General features: G+C 29.8%; 1 protein-coding gene across 1 annotated transcript; it reads left to right on the top strand.

Moving 5' to 3' along the window:
- The first annotated feature begins 1879 nt into the window (after nt 1–1879).
- LOC114180324 (uncharacterized) lies at nt 1880–3028 on the top strand. Its single transcript, XM_028066619.2, has one exon. The coding sequence runs from the start codon at nt 1945–1947 to the stop codon at nt 2869–2871; it is 927 nt and encodes a 308-aa protein (XP_027922420.2). The 5' UTR covers nt 1880–1944; the 3' UTR covers nt 2872–3028.
- The last annotated feature ends 19811 nt before the right edge of the window (nt 3029–22839 follow it).

Consider the following 22839-nt stretch of genomic DNA (forward strand, 5'->3'; position numbering starts at 1 on the left):
CTTAGCTCGATCGGTTGGGATGACGATCGGGGTACCTGTCTAAAGTACTTCGATGCTTAAGTCAGAAAGGGCCGGTCGGTGTATCAGAATATCAGCTGTAATAAATGCGAAATTAAGATCCTCACCAACCTACCTTTGGGCCCTATTTATAGCCTTCGACATGGGCCTGTAATTAGGGTTTCTTAATCACGGCCCAATGACCCCCTAATGAAGATTATTGACTCGTTTAACCGATAATTATTGGCTTTAGTTATTTAACCGTGCGACCGATGGCTGCTTGGCTGGGTTTATGACGTTATGTTTTCAACAGACTAACAATCTGTGTTTTACCGATCAGCCGACAGGTGCTTTTATAAGGTCCATCGCTGCTGTTTTACCGACGAACCGATGGGCCCTCGAGGTTAGAGGGTCCATCGCTGTTGTTGTACCGATGAACCGACGGGCCCTCCAGGCTAGGAGGTCCATCGCTGCTTCTTTACCGGCGGACCGATGGATATGAATATGGTTAAGTCATGACTTATATGTTCAACCGTTTGACCGATGGTCTTGTATTTTATCCGTTTGACCGATGGTCTTATACTTTAACGATGCTACGTGGCTGTTCGTTTAACCGTAAGACCGGTGGGCCTCTTAGGATTATCTTGGGCCGACTGACCGATGGGACATACAGTACAGTTAAAAAAACTTTACAAAAGATGGTGATTCATTTAATGAAGATGTAATTACATGTGAGGCTTAGGTGTTACTATTATTTGCTTGAAATGAGAACACAATGTCTAATTGTTTGAGTTTAAATAAAAGATCTAAAAATTTATTATTTGAAGTGAAAGAAATTCTTTGTCAGGATTCTTTCCTGAACCATTTTTTATTTTATCAAGAATTTGTATTTCTTAATTGTGGTAATTTTCAAGACTTATCAAAACTCATTTGTTGTGGCACTTATTTTTATTTCTTTTCTCGTCTATTAAGAGTTCTACAAATTTGAATTGCATCTCCTAATCTTTTAAGTGTTAGGGTTAATCCTTGATAATATTATTCTTTAAATCTCATATTTATTTGTATAATATTATTGATATTATGAATGACTTAACTTTTAAGTCTTAATTAGGTTTACAATTTATTCATACTAAAAATAATCTTGATCAAATTCACTACATAAATCTTCTCAGAGATAGAAATTTTATAATATAGAGAATGGTGTGTAGTGAATTAATTGTTTGAAATTGATTGTTTATATTAATTATTTGTCCTATGTATAAATTAATTTATTTTTTGAATATACTAACTTTGATTTAGAATTTTATCATGTTATAAATTTATTTATTTTTAAATATACTAACTTATTTTGATTTAGAATTTTGTCTTTATTATGATCGTGTATTTTCTTACGTTATAAGTGAAAGATTGCAGTAATAAATTAGTTCTAGTGAAAATTATTTATGTATGATTTTTTTCATGATAGAATATTCCATGTTCTTTTAAATAAGACTTATATTTTACTAAAATACATAAATTATATTTATATAGTTATTTTTGTATAGTTTCAATTATAAACTCTTTAACTAATAAAACAATTATAACACGAGATGTTACATCAAAATTCTTTATCCCAATAAAAAAAGTAAACAAAGTAGAGAAATTAACTAATACTGTAATTATATATATTTCCAGAAACTTAATTTAAAAGTAAACTTGTATTTTTCTTTGTTTCTTTCCATATCCAAGATACCTTTTTCTGGCACATACGCCCACCAACCATGCCCGAAACAGAGAACCTTTCCATTTGTCAATTTCCCCCACGATGGCAAAGTCGTAATTAAATGGGAAAGCAGTGGCAAAACGAAAGAACCCAAACAAACTCTCCTATAAAATCGTACTAGTCTCTTGTATTTCTGAACCAAAACCTACGAGTCAACAAAATTACTCACAGTTGCAACGTCAGAAATGGGTTCTCGCTACGAGGTGGAAGTGAAAATCTCATCGGCGCGTGGGTTGAAGAACGTGAACTGGCGCAACGGTGAAAACCGTCCGTACGTCGTCGTTTGGGTGGAACCCGGCAACAAGCTCTCCACGCATGTGGACGAGAACGGTGACACCGAGGCCAATTGGGATCAGACTCTCGTAATTCCGGTACCGCCAAAGCCCCTCGAAGATCAAACGCTCTACATCGACGTTGTTCACGCCGTCAAAGAGGAAGAAGACACCAAGCCGCTCATCGGCTCGGCTAAGCTCAAGCTCTCCGAGATTCTCAACGACGCCGGAATGGGTGAGCGCGTGAGCCGCAGTCTCATGCTGAAGCGTCCATCCGGCAGACCACAAGGGAAAATCGAGGTCACCGTGACCATCAGAGAGCCGCAGCCTCACTATCCTCCACCCGGTGGTTACCAAGCGCCGGCTTACGGCGTTAGGGATTATTCTCCTGCTCCGCAAGGCTATGGGTACCCTCCCTACGGTGCTCCGCCACAGGACGCCTATTATTCGGCGGCGCCGCCAAGTGGGTATCCTTACAATGCGCCTACACAGGGTTACGGTGCACCACCGCAGCAGGGTTACGGTGCACCACCGCAGCAGGGCTACGGTGTGCCACAGCAGGGTTATGGTGCGCCACCTCAGAGTGGGTATGGTTATAATGCGCCTCCGCAAACGGCATCGTATGGGCAGGGGAGCAGCGCGTACGGGTACGCGCCTAAAGAGGAGAAAAAGAAGAGTAAGTTTGGTGGAATGGGGGCGGGATTGGCTGTGGGTGCGGTCGCTGGGGTTCTAGGTGGAGTCGCGCTTGTGGAGGGTGCTGAGTATCTGGAAAATAAGATTGCTGATGATGCGGCGCAGAAGGTTGAAGAAGATCTCGGTTACGATGGTGATGACTTCTAGAGGATCATAGTCTCTTGTTTAATTTTATGCCAAAAGAGAACTGAGAAAACAAAATAATTTTATGTTTTATGTTTTTTTAATTTTCTTTTCCATCAGTTGCTTAGTGTTTAAATTAGAAAGTCTTTCATTTATGACATCATTAATGCTCTTATTAAGATGCTTCAGTTTCTTTTCTTAATCTAAGATAGTTTCAACTGTTATAACATAAAATTTTAAAAGTTAAAAACATATTTTACTATTTATATTAAATAATAATTTATTCATAAATGGTTATTTATTATAATACGCCTCAGCAGTAACATTCATTTGGGGATTTCTGAAGAGGGTTCTGGAATGAATTGGAAAGCACTGATATTGTCGAAACTAATTGAATGAATTTAAACGTAAGTATTAATTTAAGGAGTTAAAACATTAGGATAAACAACTGTTTAACATTGTCTTGTTGTGAGTTTTTGTTCTGTGAATATGCTGTTTTTGTTTGCATGGTCAAGGATAGGATTGTAGTGTTCGAGGGTTACGATCGGAAAAATGAATTTCTGTGGGAGAGAAAGCGTGTGGGGTAAGCAAAATCTTCGTGCTTCATTATTAAACCATTTATTGGGATGTTTCTCCTCGGTAACATTATTTTTTTTAATATAAAATTGTCTATTATTTTGATTTTTAAGTCACCTTAGCAGTAAAAATAAAAATATAATTGAAAAAAAATATTATTTTTACAATTTTAGAAACAACAGATAAAGAAATGAATTTTCTTATAAGAACTTTGAGTCACTAACATTAGAAAAAGCGTGTTGACTATGGAAGTGTGATAAAATATATAAGGATTCTAATTTAAATTAACATGGATTTTGTTTTTGGAAAGGAAATAAAGGTGAGTGACGACTATATAGAGCATCACAGAAGGTGGTATGTGGGAGAGTGAGTATTTGTGACAAAAGCGGAAAATTTTATTACTTTAAAATACTTTGACCAAAGTGCCTCTCCTTTCAAATTAATTTAATATTTACATTAATATAGGTTGTTTAAGAGGGATAAAGAAAGAAAAACAATTAAACAAAGGTATGAATATTTTGTTAGTTCATTTTAAGTTTATTTCATTAGATTAAAGGATAATTTGACTTATTAACAAGTATATTAAAAAACTTTATGTCAAAAAAAGTTCAATTAATAAGCTTAAAAGCTATTTTCTAATCTTTAATTTATAATTTTATTATATTATTATTTTACCATTTAATATTTTTTTATTATCGTAATTCTTTTACCTTCTACTATTTACTTTAGTTTTATGATAATGATTAATTATTATATTATTTGTGATATTTGTTGGACTATTTTTAACTTTTATATACTTTATATTAAAAGGTATTTAACATTATAAATTGACACAACAATATTTTACGAAAAATCCAAGCAACTAATTTTTTATTACATGGTATTACTAAAAAATAAATTTAATATCACAGTAACTTAAATTAAGAAATAAAATATTTTAAATTTCAAAACTAAATAAAAGTTAAACTTTATTAATACTCGTTATATCATCTTATTTAAATGAAATAAGTTGTCTAAATAAAAAAATATTATGCGATTTTCGAAAATAAATAGAGGTGATAAAAATTTGAAAAGAAATTAATTATCTTAAAATACAAATTATAATTACATGATACTTTTTTATAAAATAGACACAAATTTCATTAATATAAAAAACTTCATTTAATTGTATTTTTTTATGTCATTTTATATTTAACAACTATTTAATCAATTAATTTATTAAATACTTCTAGTTTAATAAGCTTTTTAATCACCTACAAACTTATCGGCTAATAGCTACAATTTATCAGTCGATTTTACCAAACATACTCTAAGACTTCATTAAATCACTTTTCTAAAAATTAATTTCAAATGACATTTTTCTTACACTTATTCTAAGCTTTCATTTTTACTTAAATTTTGTATGTTTATTTTATATTCGTCCATTTTACTTTTCTATTTTCTAGTTTGAAAAACATTAAAGTATACATTTAACAGATTAAAAAAAAAAGTGTATTCGTTTGCATTCTGATAAAAAGAGTTTTTTTTTTTTTTTTTTTAAAAGGGCACTTGACATTTCCCTTGAAAAAATAGAATCTAAGGAAAAATAGTACTGAAAAATATTTGAGTTCATTATAATTATGAAAAATAAATACTGTCCAATTAATTGAGAATATATTTCAGTAACATTATTGGACTCTTATTGTCGAATTATAAGGAAGAGTATCTTTTGAAAAAAATAAAAATAAAGTATAGTTAGTAGAATTAAATAAATTTAACCAATATTAAAAAAAACAACAACATTGGCTGGTTATGTAAATATTAGTTAATTCTTTAATCCAAATGCAAAGAGTATTTTGATATTAAACATAGACTTTTTGCATTTTTACATATACACGATGTAATGAAAGATCGAATTATTTTGGATTTTGGGTTAAATATGTTCGTAGTTCCTTAATTTTTAGTTAAAATTGGAATTAGTCTCTTTTCGAAACTTTAAACCAATTTAGTCTCTCGTCTTTAAAAATTGAGTAAATTTAGTTCTTTTAACAAAATTTTATTAAGTTTATTTGACGTTTTATATGCGTTCCTCAGTTAATATTGAAGTAAAAATGAGTTAAACGAGGAGGGACTAAATTCCTAAAATTGAGAGACTAAATTAGTTCAAAATTTCGAGGAGGACCATTTCCAATTTTTATTAGAAATTAAGAGAAAAAAAAAAACATATTTAATCCTATTATTTTAACATTAGATATATTCTTATCTTCATACTATGATAATATTTTACCCTTTTATGATGTGCTTTCTAAAGAGTAAAGAAGAACAGAATTGGGTTCTCTGCATGTGCCTCTGCTCTTCATGACTTCAATCTGAATATTAAGATCTTTTATTTTCAAGGACTCTTCTCATTATAAAATAAAACATTAATACTAACAATGCTCACAATTTGATACCTATAATTAGTTTTCGGAAGTGTTATTAAAATTTCATAAAATAGCACTTTTTAGAATGAATTTAACATTTAATCGTTACAAAATTAACTTTCAGAACATGCTATTTGGGAAGAGGAATTTTGTAGGGGGAAACGCAAAACTTATATAAAGAAAGTGTAAATAGCAATAGAGAAAAGAAGGACCAACTAATAAATTAGGCCATGTTGTCACTAATCAGAAGCCCATTTCTTTCTGTCACGCCATAAGTTTTATGTGCACTACCATGGGGTGGTTAAATAACCAAACTGACCCTGTTACCGTCATCCCTTACCACTATCATTGTGTATGTGTTTTATTGTGTATCGACTAAAAACAATGTCTTTGTACAATTTAAAAGTTATCATTTTATAAAAATATTTTTAAATTATATAATTTTAAACTATATAAAAGTAAAAAAAATTAAATTATGTCAATCAGAATATACTTCTGAATTACATAATTTGAATGTTTTTTTCTATGAAAAAATACGTCTGATTTATATAATTCAATTGTTTTTTATACAAAGAATAGCTTATGATTACGTTATTTGAAAATTAAAAAAACTATTTTAATTACACAGTTTAAAAGTAAATGTTGAATTATGAATTAATTCATAAGTCGAATAATTTCTTTTGTTATTAATTATGCAGAAGAAAGTAAAATATGGGGGTGAAAAAAGAGATCACTAAAGGAATATGCATAACAGGATTGGAGCAATGATTGGGCCAGAGTTATCTATAAAAGTCTCAACAACCCAAAAGAAATTCCAGTAAAAAAATTATGCCCATAGTCTCTAACAGGGAAGTTTTATTACACATGATTAATTAAAAAATAATTATTAAAATAAAATTTAAGATAGTCAGTGTAATAACTTATATGACAATTTATAATTGATTAATATTCGAAAAAATATTACACTCTAAAAAGGATTCGCTTGTTGTGTTTACAGTTATTTTTTAATTTTATCCTTTAATTAAAGTTATTTTAAATTAAATAAATATTTTATAAATTACATAACTTAAGTGACTGTTCTTTTAAATTAAGTCATTTTTTAGGATTTGATTATTTTTTAAATTTAATTATTTTTAGTTAAAAAGTTTTCTACAAAGTAAATAAAAATTATTTATAATAAAATTATAACAATTATTTATATTTAATTTTATAATAATAATAATAATAATATTATTATTATTATTATTATTAGTTTTTATTAACTGATCCATGTGTTTTTTTACTACTGTATACTTAAAGAGATTTATAAGGATTAGATTAAGTTGATTAACTATAATTGAATTATTCAAACATTTATTCTAATAATGAAATATCAAAATAGCTTTTGATTACTACACATATCATATATTTTTAGTACATAAATGTCTAATATAATCCGTAGCATATTTAATTTAGTTTAATAATAAGAGTTCTTATCATACGATTATTTACATATAAAATCAGTGGATTAAGATTGACATATTATTTTATCACTCTAATTAATATTGTTATTATAAATAACATGTCAGATATTGATGTTCCTACAAATATTCTTATTTCTTAGTCCATTATAGATTATCTAATCATTAGATTAAAAAAAAACAAAGATAAATGTACTGCTCAAAAGTTTAAATTAAAAGTTCCAAAACATGATTATGAAAAGTCACATACTTAACAACATAATCCATGTTTGAATTTTTAAATAAAATAGGTGGTTTGATTATTAATTATAAAATTGTTAAAAGAGACTAATAATTAGTTTTTAAAATTTTGAAAATTTAATAAAATAAATGAAAATAATATTTAAACAATTTTTGGCAATTTTTAAATATTTAATATATTGTACTAAAATATGATATATTTTACAATTAAAATTTTTATATGGTTTGATTTTAGTGAAATGGTACTTAACAATATCATAATTAGTTAGTAGACAATGTTGTTGTGGGTCACATCGTCGCCAATCTAGTTGTATAAACTCATTCTATGGTACCTATCAATCAATCAAAAAGTTAGTTAGTCAAGGATCAGTTAGTCAAACGGTTGGTACATAATATTATTATTTTTATACATTGTGTTTTAATAATTTTAATTATAAAAATATCTGAAAAAAAGTAAATGTATTTAATATTTTATAACGTGAAAGAATTAATTTTTCATGTAATGATTAAGAAAATTATAAGATTTATAATATAAAATATTTCATGTTGATTAGGGATAATATCAAATTATTCTATAGAAGTGAGGTACAATTTTCTCTTTCAAATATAATGACGGTATGATATTATTATATGATATATTAATGAATTATAATTTGTGTTAAAAAATATTAAGTCATTATAGTATATTTGTCTAAGGAGTGGATTTAAATTTAACTTACTCTTAAAAAATTGATTTATAAGGTAAAGTTTAGGGTTTAGGATTTTATTTTTAATTAATATGAAACTTTTAACACTTCTTTCATATCAAGTTGTATACATATTTTTGTGTGTAAAACTATACATTAGTGGACGGTCCAATAACGACCGATAGTGTGTGAAACAATGAATTTAACAAAATCAAATTTTGTCAACAGTGGCGGATCTTAACCAACATTGTTGGAGGTGTCCAAATAATACATCCAAAATTTATACGTCTCATTATTGTCACTAACACAATAAAATATGAAGTATACGAAGAAAATTGAGAGACATAAATACCAAAAATGATTTATCAATATACCTATTTAAATAATTTATTCCTTTATTCTTCATCAATATACCTATTTAAAAAAAATAATACTAAAAAATGATTTATCATAATCTAATAAAAAATTGAGAGACATAAATACCAAAAGAAAATTCGATGATAATCAAACCACACTTAAAATTCAATTATAAAAAACACACAGTACAATCATTTTTTCTTCTATGTTGATAAAATAAGAAATTAATATAAAAGAGACTCATTAAATAAATTATTAAACTAATATTTCACTATCAAGTGAGACAAAAGAAAATTACCTTCTTCTTCATTTCTTCGAATGGAAGAGAACAGTTGAGAGATGAAAGCAAAAATAATTGATATTTTTCTCTTCTGAAAGAAAAGAAAATAGGTAAGAATGGAAGATGAGAACAATTTGTAAGAAATTCAAGACATAGACATATAAAATAGGCTCATTAAATAAATTATTGAATTAATATTTCACTATCAGATGAGACAAAAGAATTACCTTCTTCTTTTCTTCCTCGAGGATGGAAGAGAATAAAGGAGAAATAAGAGAAAAAATAATAGATCTTTTTCTTTTCAGAAACAAAAGAAAACAGATGAGAATGAAATATGAAAACAATTTATGAAAAACACAATCTATAATGAAAACAAATAATAAAAAATATCTTGATAAATCTTTTTAATCTATATTCTTTATTATATTTGATTTTATATTTGATTATTTATTAGTATTGATTATTATGTTTATAAAAGAAATAAAATATTTAATTTAATATTTATAACAAAATAAAATCAAAATACCTAATATTTATAATAAAAAAAATCAAAATATCTATTGTAAAACAAATTTCAAAATTTTTGGGGGGGCCAAGGCCCCTCCCTAGACCCATAATGATCCGCCGCTGTTTGTCAGGATATGATCTAATACATGACTCTCATATCATGTTAAGAAGTGAAATTTAAGCTTAATTCAACTTTTACCAACTGGCTTGTAAAATGAGATTTGCAATTACTTATATATTATGAATTGACCTTATCTCTATTTGATTTAAAACTTCTATCATCATTAAAGATTAAAATAAAATAAACTATTAGAAATTAAAATAAAAAATATTTAATTTTATGTCGTTTAAATGTATGGTTGTTTTGATAAATTGTGTATTAGAATGATTGTCAATAATTAATCAATCTTCTATGCTGTTTTCTTATTCAATATATGTTTTCAATAGGAAAGTGGAGAAACTTCATTGTGATATTTTATACCTTATGTCTTCATGAAAAGAGAGTTTTTATATTTTCAAAGGTTATTACTTTAACAAATAAAAATAAGTACAGTTCATTGTAGGCCATTTTTTTTCTACTTTTAGGTGCTTTACAAGCTTTTTTTGTCCGCATATTTTGATATTTCTACTTCCAAAAATTAAAAATAAATAATAATAAATATTATTAATTGCAAACAATTTTTTAAGTAAAAGCAAAAACACATTTAATTAAACATTGTAATTTTTTATAATAATAAAATTATTATCACTGTTGAATAAAATGCGAAAAAAAAGTTATACTATCTTCATGTTAAAAGGATTGATATAACAATTTCTAGAACGAACTATTGGAAGATGCACAAACCTACTTAAGACATCCAATAATTATAAAAACATTTAGTATAATACTTAAAAATATATTTTGTATACATATAACTTTTTATTTCACATGTTTATAAATTGTTTTCAGTTTTAATTCTTTATAAACGTGTTACACTTTATTTTAGTCTCCATTTTTTTTTTAATTTTAGTCACCTAAAATGTTGTCTTTCTATTTTAATCTCAAGAAATAAAATACTTGTTTTTTTAATTCATGATGAATTATTTACTGTTATGACATTTTTAATAAGGTTAATGTAAGTCCTATTTTCAGCCTTATGTGTTTGGGTCTGGCCTTTTCGTAGGCCCAAGGCCAGTCCAACTGTAGGACCCCAATACCTTGTCCAGCTTTTTTTTACTCTCACTTTGTCTCTTTTTCAAAAACTTTCCTTCTTCCCTCTCATACTCTGCTGAAGCAGAAGCTCTGCTAGGGCAAGACTAGGTTCCCCTCAAAGTGAATCGAACCACTTCCTAATAAGTAAAAATCGAAACTTAAGCTCCTTCATGGTTCCTTTTCTTGTACTAAGCTGGTCTTAAGTTGGTTCCACTCCTAATCTCGTCCTATGTTTTATCCGCTATGTTTACAGCTCCTAAAAAAGTTGCTCCTATCCTCTCACTGTGTGCTTCATTTCCCTTAAGCTTAGTTTTACTCAAGGTAAGGGAAGCTATGTCTCTTTTTCTTGTGTCTTGAAGTATGTGATTTGTTTCTACTTCTATTGTATGCATAAAGTGATTTAAAAATGCTTGTATCTATTTTGAGTGAATTGTATGGATTGTACTTGGCTGTGTTGGGTGCTGCATGCGTCAAACAGTGGGAGAGAGCTGATATTCTCGCCTAGGCGAGAATAGCAAAAGCTCGCCCTGGTGCTGCTCGAGCATCTTGCTCAAGCGACCAACTCTTGTTTTGAGCGACACATTGCCTCGCTTAGGCGAGAATGGCTCGCCCAAGCGAGCGCTCAAGGAAAGCCAGTGTGCTATGCTCGCATCCTCGTCCAGGCGAAGGATTTTAGTTTTGGGCGAGTGGTGATTTCGTTCAGGCGAGCTGGTCTTGCCCAAGCGAGGGCTCGCAGAGTGCCACTGTTACAGGTCTCGCCTAGGCGAGAATGCCTAGCTTAAGCGAGACAGTTGTTGTCGCTTAAGCGAGAACAGTGCAGGTTCAGGATTTATGTTGCTGTTTACATTGTGCGTGGATACTTATCTCGAACATACATGATTTATGTGGATTTGCATAAGTTGTATGAGTTATGTGAACTGGAATTGGTATGCTGGAAGTGGTTATGGCATGAAACTGTTAGTTGGTGGTGTTGGCATGGGAATTTAATGTTTGAAATGAAACTGGTGGTTATGGTATGAGGAACATGAAATTGGTGTGAGATAGGCGTAATTCCATGAGTCTCGCGGGGAGATCTCATGGTGGTGTGTAGTGTATATAATTAAGATAAGGCTTCAAGTAAGGATCGTATCTCGAGACTCTAAAGGAACAATTAATCTCATGTAGAGCAAACTGATTCTATGTGGTGAGAGTAGCGGGAGGCCCTAGTCTTTGGCAGGATAATGGCCTTAGATGCTTGAAGGATAACCTTGTGTGTGGTAGGGTGAAACCCATTGGCAATGGCTCTGCAAAGCAGTAGAGGTCACCACAAGTACAAGCGTCCAATGAATCCGATCTTATTATATTTATCCGGATAATTGAGTTATAGTGTCTTGTTTGGTTGCTATAACATGAATTAGTGCCTACTTTGCTGCATGCTTGAGAACGATTTTAAGTATATGTTTGCTATAATATGTTAAATTTATTTTTCACTAGCTTACCCTTTCATTTTTTGTGTATGTTCTTGTCTTGTCTTCTCTTTTGCAATGATCACCTTATTGGTGGGAGCAGATGAGGGAAATGTTGAAGGTAGACCTGGTGGTGGCAACGGTGCTGTGTAATTTGAACCTGTTATATGTGGCTCTCAAGAATAGTTTATGGCCTAGTGCCTTTTTGTAATTCCTTGCTCTAGGAGCAACTCTTTTGCAAAACTGTTAAATTCCCTGGTTTATATTTGCTTATGGCATGGTGGTATGCCTAAGTTCCTTTCTAAATACATTTGATGGATGACTGTAATAGTGGATCCACTGTTCATCTTGTGTACTTCTTATTATTATAACTATGCGATATTTTATTTAATAGATTATTCTATTTAAATGGGATGTCACAATTAACTGTATTAAGTGACAATTTGTTGACCTAAGATGTGGTGACATCGTCATTAGAATTTCTAGTATAAATAAAAACAATTTAAAAGAGATGAAAAAAATAAAATAAAATATAAACCTAAACAAAAACTCTCATCTTTTATGGTATTTGAGAATAAAGAGTTAATTAAGCAAATTTGTAAACTCTAAATGTTTGAAATCAGATTTGTAACTCTTGCTTTCATTGATCTTAACAAATTAATTTTTTGATGACTTAAATGAAACAGCGAAACAAATTTAATGTGTTCATAGTTTATAACTGTGACCAGCATTTTTGGAATCCAATAATGATTTTACTTTCCATCAACATGGTCCTCTTTTCGTGCACTTTTTATTAGGTTTGGTAGCAAAGTGTCTTGTCAATGTTCTTCAATACTTAATAAAAGCAAAGAAAAAGAAGAAAACAGCTTAGAAAATGTACCTTCTTCATGAGCGCATCTCTTGTATTTAATAAATACAGTATTGTTTTTTTCTTTAATTATTTGAGGTGAAAATAGAGTTTTAAATATAAAATTATAAGAGTTCGTGAATAATTTAATTGTGAGAGATAAAAAAAATGTTTTAAGAGATTAAATAGTAAGATTACATATTTCTCGTTAACAGAACATGAAATGTAATTAATTAAGTTAATTTAATATAAAACTTGAAAGATTTTTTTATATAAAAAAAATTAATAGGTGTAATTAATTTAAAATAAAATGTGATTGGTTATATTATTTTTCATTAATATTATTTTTAAATACTTTATATTATTATTATTATTATTATTATGATTATTAGTTATCTAAAGGTTGTAAATTTAAAAAAAAAAAACCAAAGATCATTTGGTAATTATACTTTTCATCCTCTCAAATCACCTCATTTTAGGATAGATAGAATCTCACATCTCTCTCAAATACTCTCCTTCATTTATCAATAAATCATTTAAAAAGAATAAGTATGTAATTCTCACTTACTCTATCACAAATCACAAATAGTAAAACCCCGAAAGAACACATCCTAAGTAATTCCATTTTATCTCATTATTTCACTTGGATTACTTAATTTAGAAAATTACTTAAAAATCAAGTATAAATCTAGATAACACCTACATATATAAAGACATATATTTAAGAATGGTAAGGAAAAGGTGTAATAGAAATTATTGGTATGGATAATATATTTTAGATTATAGAAATACCTAAACGCAATTACCACTTACACTAGGTAGCATCAGAGTCAATCAAGATTGATAAGGTTCATGTTGTGTTAAGTTAAATTGAGTCCATGTCATCCCGAGTTGAGTTGAGCCCACTTCAGCCTAAGGACGAGTCAAATCAAGTGCACCGCAAGTCGAATAGATTTGAGCGCACCTCAAGCTAAGTCGAGTAGGACCCAAATAGGGCTAAGTAAACTCAGGCCCATCTTGAGCCGATTCAAGTCGAGCCCAATCGAGTTGACTCAAGTTAAGCCCTCATCTGAGTAAAGTCATGCCCACTCGGGCTAAGTTGATTTGTGCCCACTTCAGACTCAATCCAGTTAAACCCACCTCATGCTAAATTGAGTCAGACCCATCTTAAGTTAAGTCAAGTTGGGTTTATGTTAGGCCAAGTCGAATCAAATCAAAGTTAGTTCGAGTAGATTCAAACCCTAGTCGGGATGAGTGATGTTGGGCCAAGGTCAAGCCTAGTTAGGCCGAGCTTGGGTAGAGCCAAGTCAAGTAAGGCCTAGGTCGACCGAGTCAAGTCAAATCCACATTGGTCAAGTCGTGTAAGGTTGAGTGAGGTCGAACTCACATAGGGTCAAGTAGAGTTGGGACCATATTAGGCTAAGTAAAGTTTTGTCCATGTTAGGTCGAGTAGAGTCAAAGCCACGTCAAATCGAGTAAAGTCAAAACCACATTGGGTTGAGTTTAATTGGGCAACATCTAGCTAAGTCGAGTTGAGTCCACCTCGGGCCAAGCCTAGTTGGACCCACCTTAGGTCATGTCAAGTCAAGCCTATCACATTGAGTTGGGTCAAGGTGGGTCTTGGTTAAGTCGAGTAAAATTTACTTTGGGCGAGGTCGAGCTAAACCCATGTCAAGTTGAATAGAGTCATAACCATGTTAGACTGAGTTGTGTTAGGTCTACATTAAGTGAACTTGGTTCCACATTGAGTTGAGTCGAGTCAAGTCACATCAGGATGAGTTGGGCAACATCAAGCTAAGTCGAGTTAGGTGCACTTTGAGCAGAGTTGACTTGGGTTCATATTAGGCCTAATTTAAATCAAACCATGTTATTTCATGCTTGGAATGGTTAGACAAAGTCGAACCCACATCTAACAATGTTGGGTCAGATCAAACCCATGATAGGATAGATTGGTCCAACCAAACAAGTTGGGTTGAGCTTCTAACTTTTCAATTAAGCTGTAAATAACAAAAAATAATTAAGAACAAATTTATAATTAATGTAACAACAATTTATAATAGAAAAATTTAAGAACTAGTACAATTCTAAAAAATAATTAAAAGTTAGTTAAAGTCTTCGTGCAAAACAAATATAATTTTATCATTACCTGATCTATTTTTTGAAAACTTTGAAAGTCTAAACTTTTTTAACTCATCAAATCACTTATTAACGAAAAAAATTGTTTTAAAAATAAGTTAGAATTAAACCATGGAAAATAGATTAAATTGACAACTCAGGTGATTTTTAATGAAAGTTGATTTCTTGTATGCAATATTGTTAGTTGGTTAAGTCAAGTTTAAAATTCTTTGACAAATTTTCTTCTGTTATGTTTCTGTAACAGAATCATGTACGCACTTTGTATAAATACTCTTACTCTTTAACGAATACAACAGAGACTTTTACACAACACATTATTCTTGATATCACGTTCTTTCTCATAGGTTCTAACAGTGGTATCAGAACTATATTGAACATGGCCAGAAGTTTGATCAAGGAGAAGGGATTGCCACAAAAATTATGGGGAGAAGCAGTATGAACCTCAGTCTACATCTTGAATAGATGTCCCACCAAGAAAATTGAAGGGAAAATGCCTCTTGAAGTCTGGACAGGGAAGAAACCAACAGTTAGACATTTTAAGGTGTTTGGATCTTTAGCTTTTCGACATGTACCAGATCAAAAGAGAACTAAGCTTCAGAATAAAAGTGAAGCAACAATCTTCATTGGCCATCATCCTACAGGTGCGTACAAGCTTTATGATCCAATTAAAGATAATGTGTTGCTAAGTAGAGATGTTCTTGTTTTGGAACAAGAAAATTGGGATTGGAATCAGATGAAAACCACTCTAAATAGACATGTGCCAAACCCATGTTTGAAACTGAAACAAAACCCATTATTGTAGATTCTGCACCTCAAAGATCACATAGGGAGAGAAATATACCAACTAGATTCAGTGATTTTGAGATACACAGTGATGACCAAGTGACTGATAAGGATGATTTAACTCACTTGGCATTGATGGTTGGAACGAAACTTGTGGATGAAACTGAAGATTTGAAACAACAAGTTCGGCGGGATGCAATGGTTAAGAGATTAAGTCAATTGAAAGGAACCAAATGTGGGAATTGGTTGAACTTCCATAAGGAAAACAGAAGATTGGAGTAAAGTGGGCATTTAAGAAGAAGCTGAATCCTGATGGCTCAATCTCAAAACACAAGGCTAGATTAGTAGCAAAGGGGTTTCTCAAAAGGCAAGGCTTGGATTTTTTAGAGGTTTATGCACCAATGGCTCGGCTGGAAACAATTATAGTGGTTGTTGCAATTTCTTGTGCTAAGAAAGGGCCCTTATTTCAACTTTATGTAAAATCAGTCTTCCTCCATGGGCACTTAGAAGAAGAGGTTTATATCCAGCAACCCCCTGGATTTGTGATAGAAGGAAGGGAACATCAAGTCTACAAGCTAAGAAAGGCTTTGTATGGATTAAGACAAGCCCCAAGAGCTTGGAACAGAAAAATTGATTCAGTTTTGCTCAAAATGCAGTTTACAAAATGCATGGTTGAGCATGGAGTATATGTGAGGGAGGATAGAGGAAGAGACCTGCTTATAATTTGTCTATATGTTGATGACTTATTGGTGACAAGATCAAACTCTGAATTCGAAATGACAGATTTAGGGAAGTTGAGTTACTTTCTGGGATTGGAGTTTGCTTATACATATGTAGATTTGGTAATGCACTAGAAGAAATATATTGGAGAGATATTGAGGAAGTTCAACATGGGCTCTTGAATGCTGTAATTAATCTAGTGGAGATGAATATGAAGCTCATAAGAGATGAAAGTGGTGAACTAGTAAATGAAACTATCTTCAAACATATTGTAGGTTATTTAAGGTACCTATGTAATAGCAGACCAGAGATGTCATTTGGAGTTGGACTAATAAGCAGATTTATGAGTAGTCCAAAGAGAAGTCTCATGCTAGCTACGAAGAGAGTTCTAAGGTACATACAAGGAACATCTGACTATGGTGTATTGTTTCCTGATGGTGAACAACATTCAAAATTAGAACTCATTGGCTTTGTTGACTCTGACTATGGTAGAGACTTAGTTGAAAGGAAAAGCACGTCTGGGTTCATCTGCATGTTAAACAAAGCTTCTATATCATGGTGTTCAAAAAAGCAATTTGTTGCTGCCTTGTCCAGTTGTGAAGCTGAATACATATCTGGAAGTTTTGCTACATGTCAAGCAATGTGCTTGTGGAGTTACTGAGAGAATTGAAGGTTTCGGTGAAGGCACCATTGGAGCTAAGGATAGACAACATCTTTGCCATAAACATGTCCAAAAATCCTATAAGTCATGGAAGAAGCAGACATATAGAAATAAGATTCAATTTCCTTAGAGATTTGGTGAATAAGGAAAGAGTTGCATTGGTGTACTGCAAAACAGATTTACAACTTGTTGATGCAATGACCAAGGTCCTGAAGAATGATAGATTTGAAGGTTTAAGAAAGTTAATTGGAGTAATCTCTCTTAAGCACTTGACTTAAGAGAAAGTGTTAGTTGGTTAAGTCAAGTTTAAAATTCCTTGACAACTTTTCTTCTGTTATGTTTCTGTAACAGAATCATGTACACACTTTGTATAAATACTCTTACTCTTTAATTAATACAACATAAGCTTTTACACATCACATTATTCTTGAAATCATGTTTTTTCTCATAGATTCTAACAAATACATTATTAATTCATTTATATAAAACCTATACTATTTTTATATAATGTAAACCAATATGATTAGATATAGGTCATACCTTTGAGTTATAGGTCATATCCTTGAGGACCAGATTCACCCTCATTTTCTATCTTTTTAGTGAAATATCGAACCTTTATAAATATAGTCAAAGATATCCCAAGTCAATCTCCAAGAGTCCCTTTTGAAGTTTAGGAAAAACCACCTGCCAAACCCAACCTCTTAATAGCTTCCTTTAGGTCTTTCAATAGCCTTCCTTACCAACAAGGGCTTAGTTAACTTAACGTATAGTTAGTTTTTATCCCCTACGAAAAAGGTTCTTTCACCTATCACGAAGATCTGGTGCGGGCAGACATGGACATCGAGATAGTCATTTAGAGCAGATTTAATTGGTCAGAAGGAATCGAAGGAAAAATAGGTTAAACATAATTTAACCAATCCATATTCTATTAAATTATTTCTCCTCCCTTCCTTTCCATCAAACATTATTAATTCTAACATTCTACTTTTTTTTTCTCATTCATCCTTTTAAAAGTACTCAATTAATTAATCATATAACAAAAACTTAAAGAGAGAGAATAAAATGAAGAATATGAATGTGGCGAGTTAATATTTTATATAATTTTAGAGTCTAATAAGATAATAATCACAATTATATATATACTTCAATTTCTAAAGATGAATCTTAGATAGTGTGATAGAGCCACGTGAGTTTCCAATTGTGATAGCTCTAATGACATGGGGTGGGTCCTTCTCTATACCTTCATTAATTTAAAGCATTTGGTTAACACCAAGAATTCAGCTTCTCACCATAAGTTTTGGGCTTTTTATGGAAACCATGAAAACCACTTTCGGTTTGAATCAGAGAGCGATTGCAGTGTTCAAGTTTGAACACCCTTAATTAATGCTACAACAAAAACAAGTTCAACATCTTTGACACAAAAACTTTATGCCTCACTCTTCTCATTAGTTATGTCCACAAAATTGTCCAAAATAAAAAAGATGCTTCCTTTGCAGATATAACGGTAACATTTTAATAATTAAATTTTTATAATTTTTTCTTATAACTTTTGAGATGATATCTTTTAAATAATTTTAAAATATAAAAAAAATAAAAAATCTAGAATATATAATCTCAAATTATAACAAAAATATTAAAATTTAATTATTAAGAAATCGTTTTCCTTACATATAAACACATGGGAATGCAATGTAACTGTTATCCAAAATGGCTACCTATTTATGAGTGTGAAGAAATTAAAGAAAAAAAAAGTTAGGTCTTGGTAATCATTAATCAGGGTCTACTACTATTATTCACAAAAAATTAAAAAATATATGTAAACTCGTTTAAAAATAATAAGAGAACATGTATTAAAATGTATTTTAATAAAAAAATTATAATTTTCTCAAAATTATTCCTTTTTTATTTTGAAAAAAAAATGGTCACTGTTAGGTGTGAAAACCTTTGACTGATAATGAAGATTAAGATTAAAGCAATAAAAAAAAAAGAACAGTATTTCCTTAACAGAACAAACGGCGCATGCCCATATGATTTTAATTCATAACGAGAAAGTGATGTACAACTTATAAGTCTGAGGTATATAATCAACATAGTAGGAACACATTTAAGTTTCGTAAACGAAAAGTGTGTTTTATTGAAATGTATAAAATGACCCTTTTATGCTGCTATTTAATGATTTTGAAAATCTCTTCATACTGGTTAGTAAGATAAAACAAATAATTAAGTTTTATTACAAATTTAAACTTTAATTTGTTAAGCCGTTCACATTTCATCTTATTTTTTCACTTTGGAGATGAATCTCATTTTGGAAGATATAAATTAGGCTACTTTTATTTTCTCTAAATTATAATTAAATATAAGTTTAGTCTCGTGAATATTGAAGGTATTATATTAGTAAAATCCTACACAAACACATATTCATGTTTTATGGGATTTAAATTCTTGAAATTGAAAACGAAATATAAATGAAGTTCAAGTTTCTTTTTTATTAAGGCAAACTGACCCTTTTATAGTTGAGTGCAAGCAATAATAAAATTATAATTAACATTTCATAAGTTTGATTAAGCTCGCATTAATTATTACTGTTCTAACGTATTAGTGAAATTGATACCTACTTAGTAAATTATAGCATATTCCTATAATCTCTATTATTTAAAGCAAAAGGGAGGAAGATACTAAAGAATTGTATTATTTTAAAGAGAGTAACACGTTAATTTTATAGTAATATGCTAATATTGTATTTCCTTTATTTTAAAAATTATTAAATTAAAAAATATGGTATAGATATATTATTTAAAAATAAAGCATTCAACCCTTGCCTCTTTTATATTGCAAAACAAACTTACAGAATACTTCAATTTAGAGTTTACTAAACTTGAATAGAATGAACGATATATCTTGAAATAAATTAAACAATATTTTTTGTGTTTTTTTTTAACTTATTTGGTATTTGGATAGATAAATTTTAAACAGTATTTATTTTTATAAATAATTTAAATATTTTATAAAAAAATATTATATATATATATATATATATATATATATCACTATTAAAAAAACTCATATTTTCTGTCAGTTTTGTTTTAAAATTTTTTTCGTAGAAAATATTTACAAATTTTATTGTGAAAAAAAAATTACAAGAAATTATTACCAATTTTTTTTTTTTGCAAAATATTTTGTATAAAACTCTTTTCATAACAATAGAAAATACTTACAAATTTTATAATTTTATAAAAATTAATTATATACAAAGAAATTACTTAACAATTAATATTCTTAGAAAATTTTTTCTTACAAATTTTTTTAATAAATTTACAAAAAAAATCTTGTAATATAAAAAATTCTAGTAATATATATATATATATATATATATATATATATATATATATTATTGACCGTTTAAATCATATAAATTAGATATAAAGGCTTAAAAAGTTAAATGAGATTTGTTAAATGTTAAATTAGTAGAATGTGGTACTAAGCTTTGATATAAGTTAAATGTTAACTTTTGATGATACTTGTTTTGCATGTCTTTAAGAAGATATCATAGTCCTTGTCTTTGAGTTAAATAATATACGAGTGCGTGAATTTTTTTTTTTATCCTTTCTAAGTTTACTGAAAATAAAGTTGAGTAAATATATATATATATATATATATATATATATATATTAATTTTAAATTATTTTTGTTATATAGAATTTATTTATTTATATAATTTAACAATTTATAATAAAATATTATTTATCTTTTACTAACAAACGAAATTAAGAATTTATGATAAGTAAGGACATACATATCCATTCTTCCTAAGTTTACCGGCTGAGCCACACAAGTTTCAAGGTGATTTATTTTATCATTCAGTCTAGTAATAAATCCCCAGACATAAAATAATAAAAAAACTAACAACAAATATGACCAGTCAAAACTGAATATTTTATTTTCAAAAATATATTAAAATTTTCTTGATAAACTATATTGCATGAAATAAAATTGGTTCTTAAGCATCTCTTCACTGAAACGTTATAGGTAGAAGATAATTTTTATAGTTATATAAAATTTTAAATAATTTTTATCATACTTTTTAATAACAAATAATATTTAAAAAGTACAAATATATATTAGCAATATCTTTTAGTTTAAGTATATTTCATTATTGATAAGAAAAATGGTAAGTACTTTACAAAAATAGTTAAAAATAAAAATATTCTTCTTAAATCGAAAATAAATTTTGTTTATTATATGTTTTTCCATTATCTGGTCATTGGAAGGTGAGAGAAAATAAATTAACAAAAATCAAGTGAGATCAAAATGGACTAGTCATCAGGCAAGTCAAGACTCGCTGAGTGATGATACTTCTATGTGTATCTTACTCACTGAATGAGAATGTTTATTGTGCGAATCTAAGATTTTGAAAATTTTTAGCTTTGTCTTGTTGGGTGAACTTTTATGTTCCCTGATTGAGATCAGAAGACTTTGAACATGAAAAATCAATGTTTTGAGTTTTGTTTTTAAATAAAATGGGTGGATGTGATTGAATAGAATTAGGGAGTCCGAATGGATGTTTTGAGTTTTTTTCCCACGCCATGTTATAAAATTAATAAATCTAAATGAATACACAATTATAATATGAAAATGTATCTAGAATCATCTTTTGCACTTCCTTGAAAAGTTTATCATTCATGGTGAATACACTCATTTCATCTCCTTCATTTCTTGACACGCCTCTTACCTCGCTCCTTCGCCACCACCACATCACCATTAGGCTTGTCGTTACCAAGGTCCTTGTCAGCCTTCCAAAGCCATTCCCTCTCGCACCCCAAAACCCTAAATGCTTCGATCCAAAACCAATGGAAACCCCATTAATAATGGAAGTTGATGACGAGATTTGCACTGACAATATTGCAAAACAGAATATGGGTTTGAAAAGAGGTGGTAGAGGCATAAGGAATCTTTTGAAATACGTGTGACTGGTTCTGAGATAGACATAGAAAAGTAGAAAAGAAACATTAAAGTAGTGAGGTAGAAGAGAACATCCTTAACGAAGGGTGCGTGATCAACGAATAAGGGAGTGGTGTAGATGGCGATGAAGTCGATGATGAAGGCAGGGGGACAAAGGTGTTGGAGGAGAGGATGTGGCCAAATTTAGCATGACACTGGTTTCAAATTCGAAAGTACATTATGAATTACACAATCCATATAATACATATATTTGAATGTATTTCGAATTGGACAATCCTAAATGTGATTTTGAATCCGAAAATCCATTCCGCATTGTACAATCTAAAATATATGTTTGTGTTTTAGATTGTGCAATTTGGAATGTATTTTTGAACCTGAAAGATCATTCAAGATTGTATAATCTGAAATACATATTTGTGTTCTTGATTGTGCAATTCAAATTGTAGTTTTAGATCTAGAAGAACGTTCTGGATTGTTTGAAATACATAATTTTTTTTAATATATGGTTGTACAATCAAGAATATATTTTCAGATCCAGAAATATATTTTGAATTGCATAACGTGGAATACATTCAAAAAATCAATAAATAGATATCATTCCAACCCCAACATCACCGTCCCAACCTATAAATGAAAAAACAAATACACATACTTATTTGATCGATCAAGAAGTTGTTGCCTTCAAAGGAAATTAAGGAAGAGTGAAGAATCAAAACAAAGAACGAAGATGAACGTGAAGGG

This window comes from Vigna unguiculata, chromosome 4 (genome assembly GCF_037176805.1).
Source record: "Vigna unguiculata cultivar grain cowpea cultivar isolate G323 ecotype 2 chromosome 4, ASM3717680v1, whole genome shotgun sequence".
Lineage (NCBI taxonomy): Eukaryota > Viridiplantae > Streptophyta > Magnoliopsida > Fabales > Fabaceae > Vigna > Vigna unguiculata.

Bases quoted from the DNA above. Each gene is read 5' to 3' on its own strand.
- LOC114180324 (XM_028066619.2), top strand. From the start codon at position 1,945: ATGGGTTCTCGCTACGAGGTGGAAGTGAAAATCTCATCGGCGCGTGGG.